We start from the raw sequence: 21,190 nt of genomic DNA, 5'->3' as shown, positions 1-21,190 counted from the left end.
ACAGCTGCAGCTGGTGGCCTACAGAGGCCCCTCTTCTTGGTCAGGACAGTGCAAGTCAAGTCTTGGTCTGCGAGGACCCCAGGTGATGTTCCTTCTCCCTCCTCAGTCCTCAGCTTCCCTCTGGCACCACTGTGAGCACCGGGAGACCTACCAGAAGCTGCTGGAGGACATTGCTGTCCTGCACCGCCTGGCTGCCCGCCTCTCTAGCCGTGCTGAGATGGTGGGGGCCGTCCGCCAGGTGAGCTCTGCTCTGCCTCTGGTAACTGGGGCTGCAGTGTAGGCGCTGACAACTGCAAACACCACTGACTGGTGCCTTCCTCTGGGCCAGACATCCTATGTCCCCAGTTGCGATTGTTTCAGAGTATTTTTGGCAGACCACTAAACCCTTGAGGTGCTCCCCCAGAAAAAACTTCTATGCCAGTGGTTAAGAACCTGCCTGCCAGTGCAGGAGATGTGAGAGATGATGGTTCAGTCCCTGGGTTGCAAAGATCTCCTGAAGGAGGGCACTCCAGTGTTCTTGCCTGGAGAAGCCTAAGGGCAGAGGAGCCTGGCAGGCTACAGTCCACGGGGTCACAAAAAGTCAGACACAACGGAAGCAACTTAGCATGCACGCATGGATACCTACTGTGGGGGGACTGCTGCGTGCTACCTTCCTTGGAGATTTCTAATGCATGTTGGCATAAGCAAGGCTTTGAGAAGTCCTGTAATGAAAAATCCTGTTTAACGTTACCTATGTATTTCTCAAATGTTTTTGAGTAAAGAACCACCCTTTCCTTCTTTTTTTTTTTTTTTTCCTCCCTATAAAATACCTACTCAACTCCCATGAAATTAGTGTTTGGCAAAACACTCTTTAGGAAAACCCGCTTTGTTTCATTAATCCTCCCAGTAACCTTGGAATGATATTCCTCAATAAAGATGTGAAGTCTCAGATAGCACTAGTGATGGGCAAACCTGGGATGCAAGCCCAAGTGTGGCTCCCTTGCAGCCACTTTGAAGCCCTGAGGCACACAAGGTACTGCCCCAACCCATCATGGTGTTGTGGGGTCAGATGGCCCGAGTTTCCATTCTGATTGTACCAGGGTTCACTGTGTGACCTTGGTTCAGTTAACAAGCTCTCTGCGCGCCAGCTGCTCCAACAGTAAAATGCAGTATCTGCCATACAAGGCTGCTGAGACGCTTGTAAAGCACCTGGATGTTGTTGTCACTGTTGCTGCTACCATGGATCTGTGTACCACGTGTCCTGACTCGTGGACTGCATGACAGGGGTGTTCCTGGGGCCCAGCCCTGGGCGGCCCTCATAGAATGAAAGAAGAACAAACCACAGGGCTGTCCCACCTGTGTTCTTCCAGGAAAAAGTCACCCAACTTTCCTGGGTGGCAGCACCCAGAAAGCTCTTCCAGCTGGGAGCAGCACAGAGGGAGAGCTTTAGGGAAGTGACTGGTCTTGGCTCAGGGCTACGGGGACTTTGTCCAGGGTTTGGTCACTGAGCATGCCACTCCGCAGACCGGCAGGTCGTGGCCTCTCTGAGGGACTGGAGAGGTGTCAGCAGAGAAGGCTCTTCACTTTGCACAGTCCTTGAGGACGTGCTTCTCCGTGCATGGGCTGCTCACTCCAGCCTTCCCCCTTCTCCAAGTGGCTTCCTTGTCTCAGTCCTCAGAGTCCTCTCTGGCCCCACTGGACGGGCTCAGGCACTCATCCTCATTTTCCTCGTTGCTCTAGCTGCCACTCATCTTGTTTCCTTCAGAGCAGTCTCCACTGGTGAACTGATTATGACACTCCTTTAAGACCTTCAGTGGCTCCCCTCTTCCTCAGAATGAGTCCAAAGCACTCAGTTCAGCTCTAACTCACCTTTTCATCTTGTGAACAAACCCAACCATTTGCTGATTCCTACATAAGCAGGATGACCTGTGCGTTCCTGGCTTTCCAGACAGTTCTGGTATATGCCTATTGCCCCAGCACAATTCCTGATAAGTAAGTGAAAGTCACTCAGTTGTGTCTGACTCTTTGCAACCCCATGGACTGTAGCCCGCCAGGCTCCTCTGTCCATGGAATTCTCCAGGCAAAAATACTGGAGTGGATTGCTATTTCCTTCTCCAGGGGATCTTCCCAACCCAGGGATCGAAACTGGGTCTCCTGCATTAAAGGCAGATTCTTTACTGTCTGAGCCACCAGGGAAGCCCACGATTCGTGAAGGCATCCTCTTTACTCTCCAAAGGATTCTGTCTGGAGGGGGAATTCTCACCTTGATACAAGCCTGGTAATGTCCTGCCTCTAGACCGTGGCTCTTAGAGTTCCCTGGCTGAATGCTCTTTGTCTCTCATGCCCATAGCTACGTGCCCAGATGCTGCCCATGCCCTACACCACTTCAGCCAGTTTCGTGAAGCCTTCCCCAACCCATTCTCTGCAGGGAGGACTCTGTTCCTTTTTCATCTCCTGAGGCTTTATGGCTGGGCTTGTTATTCTCCTCGAGGGCAGGTGCCTGAGCCCCTGTTTCAGCTCACACCCCACATAGCAAACTCTTAGAGAGTAAAGTCATATCCCTGTAACCTTTCGAATCCCACAGCCCAGAGCCTGGCTCAGAGCAAGCAGGGCTGATGAGCTTTTCCTCTCCGTCCCTGCAGGAAAAACGCATGTCGAAAGCAACAGAAGTGATGATGCAGTATGTGGAGAACCTAAAGAGGACGTATGAGAAAGACCATGCAGAGCTCATGGAGTTTAAAAAACTTGCAAATCAAAACTCGAGCCGCAGCTGTGGCCCCTCTGGTAAGGAACTGGACTCCTGCCCACTGCCCCACCTTGGCCCTGTACTTATGGGTCCCTGATGGATCCAGGCTAGGATCACACCTATGGGGCAGTCCCAGGGCCTATGTCAGGGTGAGCAGGGCTTGCTGCCCCACCCAGTGCTGCCCACAGGGGCCTTGCAGCCACTGCTCCAGTGAGCCCCGGGCGCCTGGAACCGGAAAGCATGAATGGCCCCCAAGCAACTCCTAATAAAAATAACCAGAGAAGCTGATTAGTGATGCAGAGCCCATAGGCTGCAAGAATTTAACCTCCTTTATGAGACTGGCTGGTGGCTCAGCTGATAAAGAATCCCGGCTGCAATGCAGGAGACCTGGGTTTGATCCCTGGGTTGGAAAGATCCCTTGGAGAAGGGAAAGGCTACCCACTCCAGTATTCTGGCCTGGAGAATTCCATGGACTGTTTAGTCCACGGGGTCGCAAAGAGTTGGACACGACTGAACGACTTTCACCTCACATGAGACAGACCCCAGACCTTACAGCTTGGTGCTTTGGGGTCCCCACTTTGGGCAGCACACGCTAAGGGATTTGCATTTTCATTCTGGAAAGCATTAGGGGTCCAACCAAAGATTTTAATCAGGGGATTGCCATCATCATATATAGTTCAGAAGATTCCCTCTGGCAATAGTGTGACAGTTACATCACTGGGGTAAAGATAGAGGCAGGGAAACCCACGAGCCGGCTATTACAGGAGTCCGGATGAGCGGGGGAGTCCGGGCAGTGGGGGTGGAGTGAGAGCCTGGCTAAAGGAGTTACTGCTAAGATAACCAGCAGAATTGTGGGCAAGACAAGTGCTTTAAAGAAAGACTCTTTTTTTTTTTCTAAGTTCTAGAGAGATTGCTATAGAACCAGAGAGAGGGCCAGCTGATTTCACTTGATACTGAACTGCAGTGTGTTTTTTTTATCTTTTATTGAAGTACAGTTAATACACAACGTTGTGTTCATTACTGCTGTACAGCAAAGTGACTCAGTTTGCATACATACGTATACACATTCCTTTCCACAGGAAAGGTTTATCACAGGATTTTGAATGTAGTTCCCTGTGCTATGCAGTAAGAGAGTTGCTATGTTTTAAAGTAAGAATAGGAGTTTTCCAGACTAGAGGGGGAAATACATCCCAGGTGGAGGAAACAGCATGTGCAAAGATGTGGAGGTTGGGGTGAGAAGACTCTGAAACAAACCGTCTTCTGTTTGGTTGTGGGATTGGAGTGACAGTGACAGGCTGAAGGTAAGACTTGTGAGGCCAGGGCCACACGCCAGGCCCTGAGAACAATCTGGGCGTCTGCCCCACGGGCAGTGAGGAGACACCCGTGAGTTCACTCCAGCTGCCACGGTCAGATCTTATTTTTAGAACATTGCTCTGCCTTCAGAGTGGATGATGTATTAGGAGTGGACGTTGAGGAGTGGAGAGATGCGTTTGGAGGCTTTGCCGCAGTCCACGGGGAGGAGGATGGTGCTTTGGGCCAGGATCTGTCCTTGGGAGCTGCCGGGGTTTGAGCTCTGGCTGATGAGGGTGGTGTTAGCCGGAGAAAACAGACCTTTTAGTGACAGGAATCCCTAGGGAATGCAAACATCCGTATTACCAAGAGCAGGAGGAGGGAAAGTATAACAGATGGAGAAACCTTTATAAACAGGAGGTTTCACAAGTTTCCTGGGGAATATCAGTGATACTTCCCAGAGTCCGAAGGCAGCGCACACTCACTCCAGACCGTCTGTTTTGGATCTTGGCAGCAAGGCTCCTGACCCACATGCATCTGGGCCTCTAACAAACCTCTCTCTGTCAGAGTTAGAAGTTGGAGAAGCTGCCACCAAAGACATCCTAACACGCGGGCTCTTGCGTTATTGTTCTGCAAGGAGCAGGGCCTCTTGCGTGCCACCTTACCCACGATTTGTGGAATGAGCACAGCTGCCCATGAGTCTCAGCCGTGAGTGCTACAGACATTAACTGGGCACCTCGGATGTGCGCCTTGTGATGCTGGACTAGAGAGGCGAGGGGAAGCCTGCGCCTGACCCAAGGGAGCTCCCAACCTGGGGTGAGGCAGGGCGGCGTAAGTGGTGCCATGACAGAAGGAAGCAGACTTTACGGGGCGCACATGGCAGAGTCCCACGTTCAGCCTGGGGACACAGGGAAGTGCTTACATTAAGACGGGAGCTGGTGGCTGAGCGCTGAATGGTGAATGTGCGGTTTTCACAATCTGGTTCCACTCCACTGTTTTTCCAAGCTACACTTCAGCTTGGGCTGGTACAGAGGGGCCAGACGTGCCCATCAGCTGCCCCGTGACCATTCCCTGATGGCGCTTGTTGCTTAAGCTTTTATATGACTTCTTTGTTACATATGTAATCTTTCTCTGTGCCTGAGACTCTGAAGACTACAGGGCAAGAAAAATATCTCTGATTTCAAGAAAGGTGATACACATTCAAAAGAAAAAAATAACATCTATTTTTTTCTGAATGTGAAACATGACAGTTGTCTGCATTTTGGATTAAGGTAGATTTCCAGAAGTGTAAATACTGGCTCAGGGGAAAGGAATATTTAAAAGGCTCTTAAAGCAAATTATCTCCAGATAACTCATTGATATTTCCATTTAATGGGTAACAGTAATGCTCAATTTATCCTACCATGGACAGTCCTGTCTTTTTTTTTCTTTTCTTTTTAAAAATATTTTTGACTTTGAACCAATATTGTACCTCTTCTCACAGTTTTAATTTGTATTTCTTGACAGCCATTTTCATATGTTTGTTGGGCCTTTGTATTTCTACTTATGTAAATTCTTTAATTCTTTGCCCCTCTTGTGAGATTGGTATTTCATTAATTGCATGAACTCTTCATATACAAAGAATATTTTCTGGTACTGCTATTTTGGCTGACTGGAAAACTTGAAAATCCTTTGACTACAAATACTTAGAAATTTCTGCTGGATAAAGTGAATCAAACATTAGCCTAAAGGAATAGCTGAATCCACAAGAAAAGAAATGGAAATACTCAGATACAAGAAAAGAAAAGAGAACTGAAACCAAGCTGACCCTGCAGCTTCCTTGGGGATAAGAGTCAGCCTCAGCTCTCTGGACTCTGGGCTTTTGCACTCACACGCAATCTGAGCTGAGGCCTCAGAGGCCCCACAGCAGGGAGCTGACTCTGAGCCTCCTATAGCAAGTGAAGACTTTTCAAGGACTGCATCTTTGAAACAATCACCAAGTCACAATGGAACAAATCAAGGAAGTTTATCTGCTTCGCCCTGGACTCTGATAGAAAAAAAACTTTCTCCTTCCTCATAGGAAAACTGCAAACCCGCAAAGTACATGCTATAACAGAAGAGATGATGCAATACGCAGAGATTCTGAAAAGAACATCACAATGGTGTTACTAGGAACACTATTGGAAATAAATATAAACCACTCTGGAGAGACACACCCTGTGCCCAGGAGACACAGAATCCTCTAAGTAAAACTTCACAGGAGATGAGTTGACAATATAGAATTATAAAATAAAACAGTCTACCATCAATGAGAATCATCAGACACCCAAACAATAGGACTGTATCCTAAACACAGCAGATAATAAAGCAATCTTATTTTTTCAAGGTGTGTATAAAATTAGAGGCATAAAAGAACAAATAAAAAAATACATGAATAAAGAATACAATTATAAAAAATATAATCCTAGATATGAGGAAAAGAGGCATGAAAATAAAACTCAGTTGTTTAGGAGCGGTGGTTCCTTTTAGTTCAGCTGTTCAGTTGCTCAGGGGTGCACGACTCTTTGGTAGTTGGACTCCTTGGTAGTTCCTATAGTTGAAGCTGTTTCTCAGTATTCACATCTCCTCCTGGGCACACTTCTCCATCCCCTTGAAGTTAGGTGAGCAATGTGATTTGGCATCAGATGTCAGTGGAAGGACGCCTATCACATTTGATCTGAGATCCCTAAGACTAGTCTGCAATTTGCCCTGTGTCTCCTTCCACCAGACTTGATAATCATCCCTGCTCCAGAATAGTAGAAGCTCCATCAGCCTGAGTCCCGAGCGAGGAAATGCAGAGCAGAGCCTGTTGCTGACTCATAAGCAATGTAGCAAAAGCAAGTAATTACTCTTAGTTGTTATAAACCACTGAGACTTTGTGGTTGTTTATTATTGTAGCATAACCTTGCTTATCCTGATTGGTATAACATTTACATCAGATTAGGAATAGTTGAGGAAAAAATTTGTTAACCAGAATGCAGATTTGAGGAAGTCACCCACAGTGTGATTCAGAGGGATACATTAATTTAAAATATGAAAAAATGTTATATATGACATGGGATATAAAATTTAAAAAGATTTGAAATACACTTGTTAGGATATACATCAGGAGAGAAAATATTCAAAGGAATTTCCCAGGAACAGAGAATTTTTCAGAACTAAAGACAGACATGAATCATTGCATTTAGAAAGTACAGAGAATCCCAAGCAAAAGAAAGAAAAGCACATCAAAGAGAAACTTTAGAACCCCAAGGGCAAAATGAAGATCTTGCACATAACCAGAGAGAGAAGACAGATTATCCACAAAGGAGTGACAGTTCCCACAACCACCACCAGTACCGGGAGACAACGAAGTAAAGTACTGAAAGAGCTGAGAGAAAATAACTCTTAGCCTAGAGATAATACTACCAACTGAAGTGTCATGCAAGCATAAGGACTATGGAAAGACACTTTATGAGAAAAACTGAGAAAATTTACCCCTCACAGCCCCTTACCAAAAGAACAACTGAAGAATGCACAGAAGGAGAAATGAAATTGAGATCGAAAGAAGGTTGGCTGCAAGAAGAGATGGTAACCAAAGGCGTGCTGCGACTCATGGGGTCGCAAAGAGATGGACACGACTGAGCGACTGAACTGAACTAAATCTAAACAAATAGCCACTTTGTAGAACAACAGTCACAATAACTTGAGATTACAAAAACAGAGTGAAGTAAAAATATTGAAAACCAATATAAGATTTGAAGGCACGATTACTGTTTTAAGGACAATTCAGGAAGAATAGAGATCTTGATTTATTTAAATCTAAAGTCAAATAACATGTTAAAAATTTAAGGGGGCACACTAAAGATTACAACTAAAATATATAAATTCCAAATCAATTTTAGAGAGGGGGTAGTTAGAATAAATTTGATTTATGAAGCAAGGCAATTAGAAAATACAAAATAAGGTGGTAGACATATATCAACTGCAAGAAATATAAACAGCTTAGAACTGTTGGTTAATAGAAAACCTCAGATTAGATTAAGAAAAATGTGTTTAATTATGTGCTTTTCAAGAGACACACCTAAAATACATGAATGTGAGAAATAGACAACCATACAAGCTGAAGCAAACTGAGCTGAGCTGTCGAAAACCTTTCTCTACACATATTTGTGTTTTCTAGCGGCAGTATTATCCATCAGTTCCGTTCAGTCGCTCAGTCGTGTCCGACTCTTTGTGACCCCATGAATCGCAGCACACCAGGCCTCCCTGTTCATCACCATCTCCCGGAGTTCACTCAGATTCACATCCATCGAGTCTGTGATGCCATCCAGCCATCTCATCCTTGGTTGTCCCCTTCTCCTCCTGCCCCCAATCCCTCCCAGCATCAGAGTCTTTTCCAATGAGTCAACTCTTCGCATGAGGTGGCCAAAGTACTGGAGTTTCAGCTTTAGCATCATTCCTTCCAAAGAAATCCCAGGGTTGATCTCCTTCAGAATGGACTGGTAGGATCTCCTTGCAGTCCAAGGGACTCTCAAGAGTCTTCTCCAACACCACAGTTCAAAAGCATCAATTCTTCAGTGCTCAGCCTTCTTCACAGTCCAACTCTCACATCCATACGTGACCACAGGAAAAACCATAGCCTTGACTAGATGGACCTTAGTCGGCAAAGTAATGTCTCTGCTTTTGAATATACTATCTAGGTATTATCCATGTGTGGTGCTAAATATTTAACAAATTTTATCACTTAATATACGTACTAAGCAGAAGAAAATCTGAGTATGCTGGTTTCCTTTGTTCAAAATTATTTTGTAGATGACATATTAAAATTGCTGTTGTCAAGTTTCCATTTTTTATTGACACCACACCTTCCTTGCTCATAATTTCCTTGACTGTTCACCCCTTAAATGAGCAAGATGATCCAATAAACCCTGGTATTGCTATGAGGACTCCTCACACACTCACCAGGGCGTAATCCAGAGGTGGTGCAGTCGGTGGAGACCAGAGGGGCCAGACCGAGACTTCTCATAGTGTCCAGAGGCGTTAGGATGAAGGTTCTGTCCCCTAGAAACCCCCCTCTGCAGGCGACTGTCTCAAAGAGTCAAGTGTCAAAGTCAGTGACCTCGGCACCTAGGCCCTTGGGGAATCCCTTAAGGGTCAGTTCTGGTCCATAGATACCTTGGCTCAGTTTCTGTGATCTTCTTCCTGCTGGAGCCTACTCTGAAAACTTACCTGGCTTCTCTTCTGTTTCCTCCTCCTGCAGAAGATGGAGTCCCTCGCACAGCGCGATCCATGTCCCTCTCGCTGGGAAAGGTATGCATATTCAAGGAAAACTGGGGGAAGACAGAAATGTCTACAGTCAACCAGGAAATCATTCATTCTCGGATCCACAGGTGCCAGAGAACCTCTGGACAGAGCCTCTCACGCAGCTTCCCACACTTGCTAGCTCCCCCTGCAACCTTCCCTCACTCGTGGCTTCCCAGACTGTACCACCTCTTTAAGGAACAGGAAATGATGCACGCACTTTGCTATTGTCATAGACAGTTCTCTTGTGCTAGTCAGGTTTCATACACTGTCCAATGACTACAGGTCATTTTTGTTCCACTTCTTTAGGATCTGATTGATTAAAATCAGAATTGGGACTTCCCTGGCAGTCCAGTGGTTGGGAAACCGCCTTCCAGTGCAGAGGGTGTGGATTTGATCCCTGGTTCCCTCATAGCTCAGTTGGTAAAGAATCTGCCTGCAATGCAGGAGACCCCAGGTCAATTCCTGGGTTGGGAAGATCCCCTGGAAAAGGGAAAGGCTACTCACTCCGGTGTTCCTGGGCTTCCCTTGTGGCTCAGCTGGTAAAGAATCCACCTGCAATGCAGGAGACCTGAGTTCGATCCCTGGGTTGGGAAGATCCCCTGGAGAAGGGAAAGGCTACTCATCCCAGTATTCTGGCCTGGAGAATTCCGTGGACTATTTAGTCCATGGGGTCACAAAGAGTCAGACATGACTGAAACACTTTCACTTTTCAGGGAGCCAAGAACCCACATGCCTCATGACCAAAAAACCAAACCATGAAACTGAATCAATATTGTAACAAATTCAATGAAGACTTTAGAAATGATTCACATTAAAAAAGAAAACCTTTAAAAAATCAGAAGATGTTGAGAAATCACTCCTCACTAATAAAGAAATTTGTTAATTTGGGCCACTCTCTCCACCCCAACCTCCACCATCATTACCTTAAAGCCAGAATAGCCAATGAATACAGCATTAGGAATTAGTAGGCATTTCCCAGGCCTTTCCAGACTTTGGATGCTTCCTCTGTGACAATGGATTCATTTTCTTCCCACAGAACATGCCCCGCCGGAGGGTCAGCGTTGCCGTGGTGCCCAAGTTTAATATCCTGAACCTGCCGGGCCAGTCAGCCAGCTCATCCCCCATCCCCTCCTTACCAGCCCTGGTGAGTATCATGATGCTTGCCTCCCAGGCCTCAGGCTCACAACTGTGGGAGTGACCTGGATGGGGCAGCATCAAAGAAGTGGGGAAATTCACAGCACAGATTCTGTGCTATAGCTATAGGCTGAGAAACCTCAGCATAGACCAGGCCCCATGTATTGCACTGCCCAGAGAGGAAGACATAGTATCCCTGAACAAGGTGCTGACCACTCAGAGAGTGTTCCTTACAAAGTGTGTATCTCTTCATACTTAAACCAGAATCCTCCACTCTACAGTGCATTTAAACAGCTGAAAGTTGCAGTGTGGAGTAAGTGGTAAGCTGAGCTTTGAACCCTAGGTACTCTGATCCCAGAGCCCGAGTTCTTCAGCCTGATGTTACCCTGCCTTGATTCATTACTGCACTGTTTACAACATTGAAAGACTGGACATAACCAGGATTTCCACTAATAAGAGATCTATTTAAGTAAATTACGAATAGCCCAATAAGGAGTTTCTGTGCAGTTGCTAAATATAATGATTAAAATGTAAATTTTTGTTTATTGGCATGAAGAAAGTCCATAATTTATTACAAAGAAAAAGCAAAACCCCAGTATTTACAGTGTAACTCTGTTTTTTAGTTTTAAAAAAGTGTAGACATAGAATATCTATGTGTAGACAGAGAATATTCTGAAATAATATCTATGGAACTACTACTAATAGTTTTTTCTGGGCAGTGGTGAAAACCCAGGTAATTTTAATTTTTTGATCCCTTTTTATATTTCTATAGTAAAGCTGTATTACTTATAATTAGAAAAAAATTCATTTCAATTTTTTAAAAACAAAGACTGTTCCTATAAACAGCTCCTATAAACTGTTCCCAGAACTTTGTGGATCTGGTTAATCCTATTTAAAACTCTTTAATTATTTCTCCAGTTGTTTCTCTATGCCCTGTTCATGATCAGCACTATTCTACAAAGAGCCCATCTGACTGTATAAGCAATAAAAAGCTTTACTGTACTAATAGGTAGAAATAACTCTAAAACTTCTTTCACTTCTTCCAATCTTGAGCATTTCAATCATCCATGAGATCACTAAACTCCCAAATCACTCACTAAAATAAAGCAATTTGAAAAAAAATGTTTGAAAAGGAGCTTCAGGAGTATTGATTAGTATGTTTTAACAGAGACTATTTTGCAAACTATACCAAAGGGATTGGCAATCAGGGCTGTCCATCAAAATCACACAGGATGCTTCTAGAACATTCAATGCCTAGGCCCTACCCCAGGATTCAGAGACTGGTCAGCCCTGGCTTCTCCCTTCCTAGCTCATCCTCTATTCAGTATCTCCTGTTTTCCATTCAGTCAGAATCATCCAATGGAAAAGGCAACCCACCTGTCTCCTCAGCACTGCCTGCACTTTTGGAAAAGTGAGTATGCCCATTTTCTTCTTACCTTTGGGGATCTCGGAGGAAAAGTTCTCCAGCTCACTTTCCTCCCATCCTCACTCATAAAATGCAGTGGGAGGCAAATTAAGTTCTAGGGGGAAATGAATGGTACTCTGAGACCCACAAAGATTTCAGACCCAGTTTGCAAAATTTCTGGACAAGGAAGATGCTGTAGATGAGTGCAAGTGTGCCTCAATCCTAGAAGAGCCCAGAGGGGACAGAAGCCTTCTTTATTCATTAGGATCCTTTGAGCTACAGGTACAAGAAAGCTCCAAATCAAAGGTGTTTAAATAGTAGGTGAGGCTTTTCCTGGTATGGCAGGGCCCCAGCTCAGCCTCTATAGTTTCCTTGTCTCTCCCCACTTTGCATGTTGACTTCATCAGCAGATTTGTGACAAATGGCTAATGCCAGGTGTTTCATCCAGACATGACAACATCTTGAGGAAGAAAGGGACCATCTTGTCCCATGCTTGTTTCTTAGGGACCAGTCTTTCAGTCTTCCTTTTTATCTTGTTAGCAGATTTGGAACATGGTCCCTTTCTAAACCAATCACAGGCAATGTGATTGACAATGAGACTGTCATCATAGCTTTAAACTATACCCTGGAGATGGGAAGAGAAGATCAGCTTCCCATGGAGCAAATGGATCCATGAAGAAGAGTAAATTCCCAGGCGTAAATCACGTTGCTATTAGGAAACAGGAGGAAGAATGAATAATGGGTTGGCAACAAACAGTTTCTGCTACATGTAACTTTTCTAGGCATCTATGCCATTTGCAGTTCTTTTCATCCCCAGCTGAAGCAAGGCAGGCTATTTCTACATACTCAGAGAAGTTTATAACTTGCTTTTCCAATTCTTTCATTTACTTGCTGGAAACATCTGGATCACAGCTGCCACCTCTCAGAACTTTCCCCTGTGTCTTTCTTCATTTGCTAGAACATACACCTCTATTCTTCCTTCTTCCTTGCCTTGAGACAGCTTTAGTACTTCATTTTTCATTGCTGTTAGAATAGTTTTGTTTGACCTGGCAAGGAAGGTCTGTGTCGTGTGCCTTTTTTTAGTACAGGCAAGCTCCCAGCTCCTCACCCCAGACTCAGCCTGTTTTCCTCACTTCTCAGTATATGCAGCCACCAACCTATCACTCAGTGATTCATTCTCTGCCCATTAATCTTGAAGTTAGCTGGGCAATTCTTCACCTTGCCACCTTACCCAGAGAAAGCTTAGAGATCCTTCATGTTGAGTAGGGTGTTTTGTTTGTTTCCTTGCTTTTTTTGATCACTTCAGGGACATTGTAAAGGGGCGATAGACTCACAACCATGTGGAGCTAACGGAGCCTACAGAATCTTGCCAAGTCCCTAGAGTCATAGTGTCCAGGCCATGGTCTCCGAATCTCTCCAGAAACGGTCATCTGATGCCCTGAGTGAGAAGCATGCTAAAATTCTCCCCCCAGGTCCCACCTGAGGACGCACCAACCCCTTTTCCAAGAGGGCCCTAACAAGGCTCCATTCTCAACCCTCAGCCTGTAGAGCCAGTCAAGGCAGAAGATCTATATCCCCTTTCTCCCCAGCAGACTTTCAGGATGCGGCAGGGCCTGTACTCTGTAGAATGAATGCTCAGGCCAGCTGACAGCTTCCATCTGAGGCAGCAGAGATCATCAAGGATCTCAACTATCCTTAAGCAGGAGAAAGTGAGGCACAAAACTGGGACAGTAGGCAGCAGCCCTGAACCAGGAGCGGCAACGAATGAGGATCAATGGTGGCAGCACCATCCAAGGGTATAGAACCAAGGGAGACCCAGACAGAGTGAGGACTGAACCTCGTCGAGCAAGAAACCCTAAAGAAGTGGCTGCGTGCTGCTCATTCTTATGGGCTATTCAAAAAGACCACTGTGATGCATTACCCATGCTGTGGTTGACTTGCCTGTTGGGAATACACCCAGTCTATAAAGACGACTGCAAAAAGGGGAGGGTCTATTCAAAGGAGGAGGGATTCAGATTAACAACAACTCTCCGTTCTGGATGTCTAAAAGATGCAAAGTAATTTTGATCTAAATTTATGGAACTGGAAATATCTAATAGATTGCCAAGAGATCGGCAATGAGACAATCTGTGAGTGAAAATGAATTCATAATTTCCATTCTAATAGAAACATGGTTGTTTATAACTGCCTTTTCCATACTGTTAAAGAGAAACAATGCATTATCAGTTCATATGTATTACTACCTAGATTGTTGTGTTTAAATGATCTCACATTTCCCTAAGCATACAGTGATTGAACAGGAAGGGAGTTGGCTAAGCACAAGAAAGATGATGAGAAGATCATATTGCCTGTAGATAGTTCACAAGCAAATACCTGATCACAGACTGCACTCCCGATAATAACTTGAAAGAATTCTGAGCCTTGTTCTTCCAGATGACTTCATAGAAACCCGTTCTTCACTCAGCAAGGGTCTAGGAACCTGTAGACTGAGAGAAAAATAGAGTAATATTTTAAATTAGTATTAAAGATTAAAATAGAATAAGGCTCAAGAACAGTTTCATTTTAACTTGAAACAGTTTCAGTTTAACTTGAAAAATCTATTTATTCATAGTCTTTCATTTCTTCAGCAATTGATGACCAAGACCCAGGCACCTGGAATGCACTCAACGAGCTCACAGTATAATGGGAAAGACAGATGGAAAACAGCCTATTGTAATATGGTGTGATGAGTGATATCAGAAGGAAGAACAGGTTATAAGCAAACAACACACAAGAAAATGAGCACATCACCCAGTTTTGGTAATTGGGGTTGCTTAGCAAACATTTCCTCTAGCAATTTATGTTAAAAGTGAAACCTGAAGGTTATAATAGTTAACCAGGTAACTAGGAGGTTAATAACATTCCAGGCACCAAGGCAATGAAGTATGGAGTAATCAAGGAATAATATTGAAGATAATGAGAATTACTCTTATTATTTACTGCATGCTTACTTGATGCCAAGTTCTGTTCTAATTGCTTTGCATTAATGATCTCCTTTAATCCTTATAATAATACCATGAGGAAGGTATACTATGAATATTTTTGTCTTATAGATGGGGACACTGAAACTCAGAGAAACCATCACATGCCTGAGGATACACAGCTAGTAGATAATAAATCTCATGCGCTTAACCTCTTAATAGACACTCCAGCTGGAAAAATGGGAAGACATTCAGTGTGACACGAAAGAAGAGAGTGGATTTAAGAGCTATTTTTGAAAAAGCTCCTGTGAGCTATTGTGAAAGAACTTGGTGACCGGGCGTGGAGTGGAGGGTGGAGTGGATGGGGGTGCAAAGTGCACACAGAGCCATTCACTGAAGGATCAGCACCATCATAAATGCGGATGGTGCACAGGGCTGGTTTCATAAAAGGGGCCATTAGATTACTATAGCACAGAGCAATTTCCTCTTTAACCTGTAAAATAACCATTTTCTACATTTTTGAAGCAGTCAAGATAATTGCTTAAAGGTTTTATATCACATTAAATATATGTAGTGAAACAGTTCCCCTTTGCTGATAGTATTCTGGAATGGATTAGCCCTCAAGCAACCTATTAGTAAACTCCAGGAACCTGGGACAGAGTAACCGAGACTAAGGGAGTTCTTGTATCCAAGGTCCCCCAGGCTGGACTTGTCTGAGGGAACCTTGGTATTGGGGGTGGCTTTCAGACATAGCTGAGCCCGAGAAGGTAAGATCTGTCCATGGGAAAGCACTGACGTCACTTTCAAATACTGTTGACCACGTGGGAAAAATAGAATCTAATATATCTGCAGGTCAAACAATACATTTTGACTAAATATCTCTTCACATTACTGAGCTAAGCACAATGACAAACATTTTTGACCCAGTGGACATGAGAGAACAATGAGCCTCATTCTAATCAGTCATCTCAGGAAGAAAGCACACAAGATTATGAACTGGGGACAGATGCCAAGATCCATGAGTGTCTGGCCCAGAAATCTCAAGGTGGGCACTGGCTGTGCTCAGCTCCAAGTTTACAACCATGCATAGGGGTTCCTTCAGCTCAATCCAAACACTTAGTTCTCAGGAAAGAGTCATTTACATAGAGGACCTGCCCATTTTGTAAGATTAACCGGTAGGGGATGAGCCACAGCGAAGGCAATACAGCTCAGCAAACACTTAAAGGCACTTCCCATGTGCTAAGCATCATTCAAACTGAAACACAGCCTTTCTCTGCAATCACAGTCATACAGAAGGAAGAGCATGTGTATAAAGTGCCATGGCTCTGAGTTATGCTGTAAAAGAGGTTTCCTGAGAGTATCAAGGGAGAGATCAACTTTAACCAGAGGGTGTGAGAGAGAGGAAAACATTAGCAAGAGTTCCACAGAGGAAAAGATATTTGAACAAAGCCTTTCAAGTGCATGGGGAGAAGATTCCAGATAGTTGGAGAAGATATTTTAAAAACTATAAGCTCAGTCTAGGGGCTTCCCTGGTGGCTCAGATGGTAAAAAATCCGTCTGCAGTGAAAGAAACCTGGGTTCAATCTCTGAGTCGAGAAGAACCCCCGGAGAAACAAATGGCTACCCACTCCAGTATTCTTGCTTGGAGAATTCTATGGACAGAGGAGCCTGGTGGGCGACAGTCCATGGGGTTGCAAAGAGTCAGACACAAATGAGCAACTAACAGACACACAGGCTCAGTCTAGGGGTCAGGAAGTAACTGCAAACATTTTACACCCTACCATATTTTGTAAAGGCTTCCCATAGCTCAGTCAGTAAAGAATCTGCCTGCAATGCAGAGACCTGGGTTCAATTCCTGGGTTGGGAAGATCCCCTGGAGAGGGAAATGGCAACCCACTCCAGTATTCTTGCCTGAAGAATTCCATGGACAGAGGAGCCTGGTGGGCTACAGTCCATGGGGTCGCAAGAGTCGGACACGACTCAGTGACTACACCACCACCACATTTTGTACAAGAATGGCTTTCCCTGCCCTGGGCTGTCGCTCTGTTTTTCTGCTCTTTTTCCAATCATTTGGAAAAATAAGAAAATTGTACATTTGGCAGAGGTCACATAGAAGGGAGGGGATAATGTGATTTTAAAAAGGAGAAATGTTATGAATAGCTGATATTTTTAGAGTGTTCTTTCTTGTTCACGATGGGTTTTGGTTTCCAACCTGATGAAATGTAAATTTTACAAGGCCTGAAGGAAACTAAGACAAGGAAACTGATGCTGAGAATGAGGAGACTCACTTATGAGGTGGTCAGGGCTGAGAGGTCAGGGAGGGTAGCTGCTGTGAGCTTCAGAGTCCTGGCTGCAAAGCTCTAGTCACTGGTCTGCCTTGTTTGTGGTCTCCTCCATGACAAGACTCTCATTGGAATTCCAGGCCCCTAGGTGAGCTGCAGGATACATAGAGAAGGCATGGCCATCAGGATATTTCCTTTCAACTCGTGATTTCATACCTCAAATGGACTCCTGGCACCATCAGCTATCCTGCTTTAATCTAGCACGTTTGTCCCCCTTACCTCCACCTCATGATGCGTGCGCCTCCTCTTCCCTCCTCAAGATTGCCTAGCCTCCCTACTTCTTGCTTTTAGTAGATGACCTTGTTTTTCCATTTTATAAAGAAAATTTAAGCTCTTGGATGAGAAGATTCCTCTCATCTTCCTTTGCCAGATTCCCAGCCCCCCATCTCCATCGCCTTCCTGCCTTTGTTATGACTAAGGGGAAGTTTCTCTACCTTTCTAAGGTCTGCCCCTACTTTCCTTTTCAAAGGGTGTATTTCTTCGGTCCTCCCTTTCCTCTCATCCCCGCCACTGAACCATTCTATGCACATTCACGTGTGCTTCTGTCCTTTGACCCACTGCTTCAGCTGCACAGTCCCCCCACTCCCTTGTCCTTGTCAGTTTCCTGTGTCTACGTCTTCACCTTTCTCACCTCCCAGTCTTCGCTCAGCCCTTTCCAATCTGTCTTTGGCTTCTGCCGTGTCACCAGAGCTCTTCTTGACCTCCACGGTATCCAGTCCAAGAGTCACTTTTCCTACACACATCTGAGTCAGATTCTCAGAAGTGTGTGTGTATGTGAGACAATTCTCCCTCCTTGACACGCTTTCCATGTTTGGGGTGGGCAGGGGAAGAGGGTCCTGTTGCTCGCTGCTTATAAAATCAATAAAGTGGTAGAAAGGAAAATTCCTTTCATTGGAATGCTGGTAGTCTGTGAAGATGGTGGACTCACTGTCTCCCAAAACCACCTCCGAAGATCCTGCATGGCCAGGAAACCTTTAAGCGGAAGGAGGGAAGTCATCTCAGTTAATCAATGGGATGCGGGTCAGAGTGGTCACTGTCCCCCCACTGCATGTAGTCTCATTGACTCTAGATGTTATATTGTTCACACAGTTTGGTCACATGGTTTGTTTGGGAGATGACTGAATGGGGAGCTAGGGAATAGATCTGGTCATCTGTTAACTTATTCTTCATTTCTACCTTTTTGATCTATAGGAGGAACCAGAAAGTTAGGCAATTTTGTGCTTGCGCCAGAGATAAGTAGAGCACGGTGGTGCCTGGTTTAAAAATTAGTTACAGGGACTTTCTTGGCAGACCAGTAGTTAAGACTCTGAGCTTCCAACACAGGGTGGGATGGGGTGGGGTGGGGTGGAGTGAAGTAGGTTGATTCCTGGCCAAGGAACTAAGATCCTATATGCTGTATGGCATGAATGAATGAATGAATGGTTAGTTTCAATATAGCTTTGCTAAAGTGGGAAGGAAAGGGGCTTCCTTCTGAAGGAGGTTTCCCACAAAGAGCTGCTTACATTTTCTCAGCTCCCAGGACTCCTCACTCTCCGGATTCTCCTCTCACCTCTCTGCCTGCTACTTCTCAGCTCCTCCGCAGGCTCCTCCTTCTCCACCTGAGCTAAGGGTGGACATGCACGTGGCTCGGTCCTGGGTCATCTTCTCACCTTCCCTCACACTTGTCCCCAGACATTCTTTCCCACTCCTCTGGCATTAAACCCCAGCTTCCTCCTGAATGTCTCCAGTCTAGAGTTCTCTTACGCACTACGGTGCATGCAACTGCCAACTTGGCATCTCCAGCTAGATACCTTGCAGGCATCAAAGATACATCTTATCCAGAAGTTAACTCTTACTTCATTGCCTCTCTTCAGTCCCTCAAACTTCACATCTTTTGTATCTCAAGGTCTTCACACATCTGAATCCTCTACCTGGGATGATCTTCCCTCTGCCATAGATGTGCCTGGCTTCTCATCTTTCAGGCCTGTTATTCCATTTCCAAGAGGTCTTTTGTAGCCATTCAATCTAAGCAGATTCTTCCCTTGTTATTTTCTGTCATTGCACAGAGTTTATTTCTCTCATAAAAGTCATCACAATTTGTAATTAATTTAATATTTTTTCTTGACTTTTTTGGGCATTTTCTCCTGCTGTGCTCCATGTTGGCTAAGACTTTTTCTTTTGTTTCCTAATGTCTCCCTAGCACATTACAAGGTGCCTGTGACTTAATCCTGGGTAGATATTTAAATGAATGAAGCAAAAGATGGACCACAGGGATGGGATGACTCTGAACATTTGGTCCACCCCCATCTTCTTCCTCTTAGTGCCCTGGAGCTCCCAATAGCTGTCTGTCTACTCACAGCATCTCCTGGAATAAGAATGAAAGTGGGTTTGAGAGCAGGAGGAAAAAGGGGAACTGGTACAGTACTGGATGTTTGGGGGTCGTCTAGGGAGGATTCAAGGACCAGAGCCTTTAAAAAAAAAAAAAGAATCTTATCTCAAGATAGAAAGATTGAAATAGATTCAACCAGAATGAGCTTCCTCACTTCTGTGCAGTAACAGGCCAAAGACATAGTTTGGTTTTCAGATGCCCTATCTGTCCCTGAAAGGATGTCCTGTACTTGCCTTCTCACTAGTGGAAAGACAAATGGAGACCCAGATTGTGAAGCCTCTGCTTCTGTGCTGACTCCAAGCTGCCTGGAGGGGATCAGCCAGGAGGCTAAGGCCAGGATGGAGGAAGAAGCTTACAACAAGGGGTGAGTCAGCTGTCAGCAGCCCTGAGGTCACCTGGCGTGTCTCACAAGATACCTTCCCACAGACCTTTCCTGTTTCTTAAAGGATTTAGGGAAGCAACTCATGGCCCCAGGACCTCCTTGCCTGAGTAAGGAATTACATAGGAAAGAGCAGTACTGTTCCACAGGAAAGACAGGAGGAAATGGGGCAGAAGGGTGTGGTTAGATAATAACCAGACTGCCCTCTTTTTAGGCATAAAGCCACCAGAATGATCTGGAAGTCAAAGGCCCTGGGTGGGTTCCTCTTGGTGGTGCCTGAGGCTTCCTGACACATGCCCAGAGCAGTCATGCCGCTGCCAGCAGTGTCCTGGAGCAGCTGCAGCCCCACTTCCCAGAACTGCCTCAGTCATCCCTTCTTCTTGCCGCAGGAGTCCCCTCAACTTCTAGCCACTCCCTTCTCCAGTTGAGCTTCAGTAGCACCTTTGGCCTGTTGTCAGTCACTGATGGGGCAGAATACTGAGCAGGGCCCCTGCCCAGCCAGGTAAAGAATTACCTCTGACCAGGCACTGCATCCTGGGCTTCTTGCCCTGTAGCCCCTGAGGGAGCTGCAGCCTCTCTCTGACATGGAACCTGTGGGCTTTGGTGTGGTGGTACCTACAACCACAGTGGGGTTTGCCCCAGCCCAACTGTGCTGGCCTTAAACACTCAGTTGTTAGACGAGCAAAAAGTATGCTCAGGGTAATATCAATCCTGGGAGAAGGAAGTCAGAAGATTTCTCTCGAAAAGCCTGTCTTTTCACCCATACCTGTCCTCTGTACTTAGAAAGGAGGGGAGTGAATGCTTCCATTGGCTTTGCGACCATTTACAGAGAACTTGTGTGCGTTTCACTTCCGCAAATCTTCCCAACAAGCCTGTGTATGAGCCCCACCTTCCCTAGGCCAAGCTATACTCTTGTCACTTTCTCAAAATGTTCCATCACCTGTGCAATGGGTGCCAGCCCCTCCTTCTCACAGGGGAGTGGCCGAGGCTCCAAGGCCACACAGAGAGCAGACGCAGTCCTTAGCCCTCCCAAATGGTTTGTTGGAGAAGAATCTAGCCAGGAGACTGCACCCACATATTTTTCCCCATCTGTTTTGTCACACTTTCACATAAACAGGAAGGATGACTGGGGGTGAAGGGAAATCGTCCTGATATGAGCCGCCGTGGGATGTGGTGGCTTTTCCCTATTGTGTGGAGCCACAGGAAGTGAGTGCAGAATCCCGGCAAGTGCTCAGAGCCCCTCCTCTAGCAACTCGGGGAAGGATGCTCTGCATCTGCTGGCC

At 45.4% G+C, this 21,190-nt stretch overlaps 1 protein-coding gene across 6 annotated transcripts in view; it reads left to right on the top strand.

The window, feature by feature from the left end:
* The window catches only part of MRVI1 (murine retrovirus integration site 1 homolog), a 118,687-nt gene that overhangs the window by 87,860 nt on the left and 9,637 nt on the right, over nucleotides 1-21,190 (top strand). For all 6 annotated transcript variants that reach the window (XM_005689682.3, XM_018059538.1, XM_018059536.1 and 3 more), the window contains 6 exons: nucleotides 107-238; nucleotides 2,622-2,763; nucleotides 9,276-9,325; nucleotides 10,356-10,463; nucleotides 11,800-11,864; nucleotides 19,773-19,892. In XM_005689682.3, coding sequence (XP_005689739.2) covers nucleotides 107-238; nucleotides 2,622-2,763; nucleotides 9,276-9,325; nucleotides 10,356-10,463; nucleotides 11,800-11,864; nucleotides 19,773-19,892 — 617 coding nt within the window. The remainder of the gene's footprint in view (nucleotides 1-106; nucleotides 239-2,621; nucleotides 2,764-9,275; nucleotides 9,326-10,355; nucleotides 10,464-11,799; nucleotides 11,865-19,772; nucleotides 19,893-21,190) is intronic.

Source organism: Capra hircus, chromosome 15, assembly GCF_001704415.2.
Source record: "Capra hircus breed San Clemente chromosome 15, ASM170441v1, whole genome shotgun sequence".
Classification (NCBI taxonomy): Eukaryota; Metazoa; Chordata; class Mammalia; order Artiodactyla; family Bovidae; genus Capra; species Capra hircus.
Note: the sequence above shows the minus strand (reverse complement) of the source record. Positions and strands in the feature narration are given on the sequence as shown.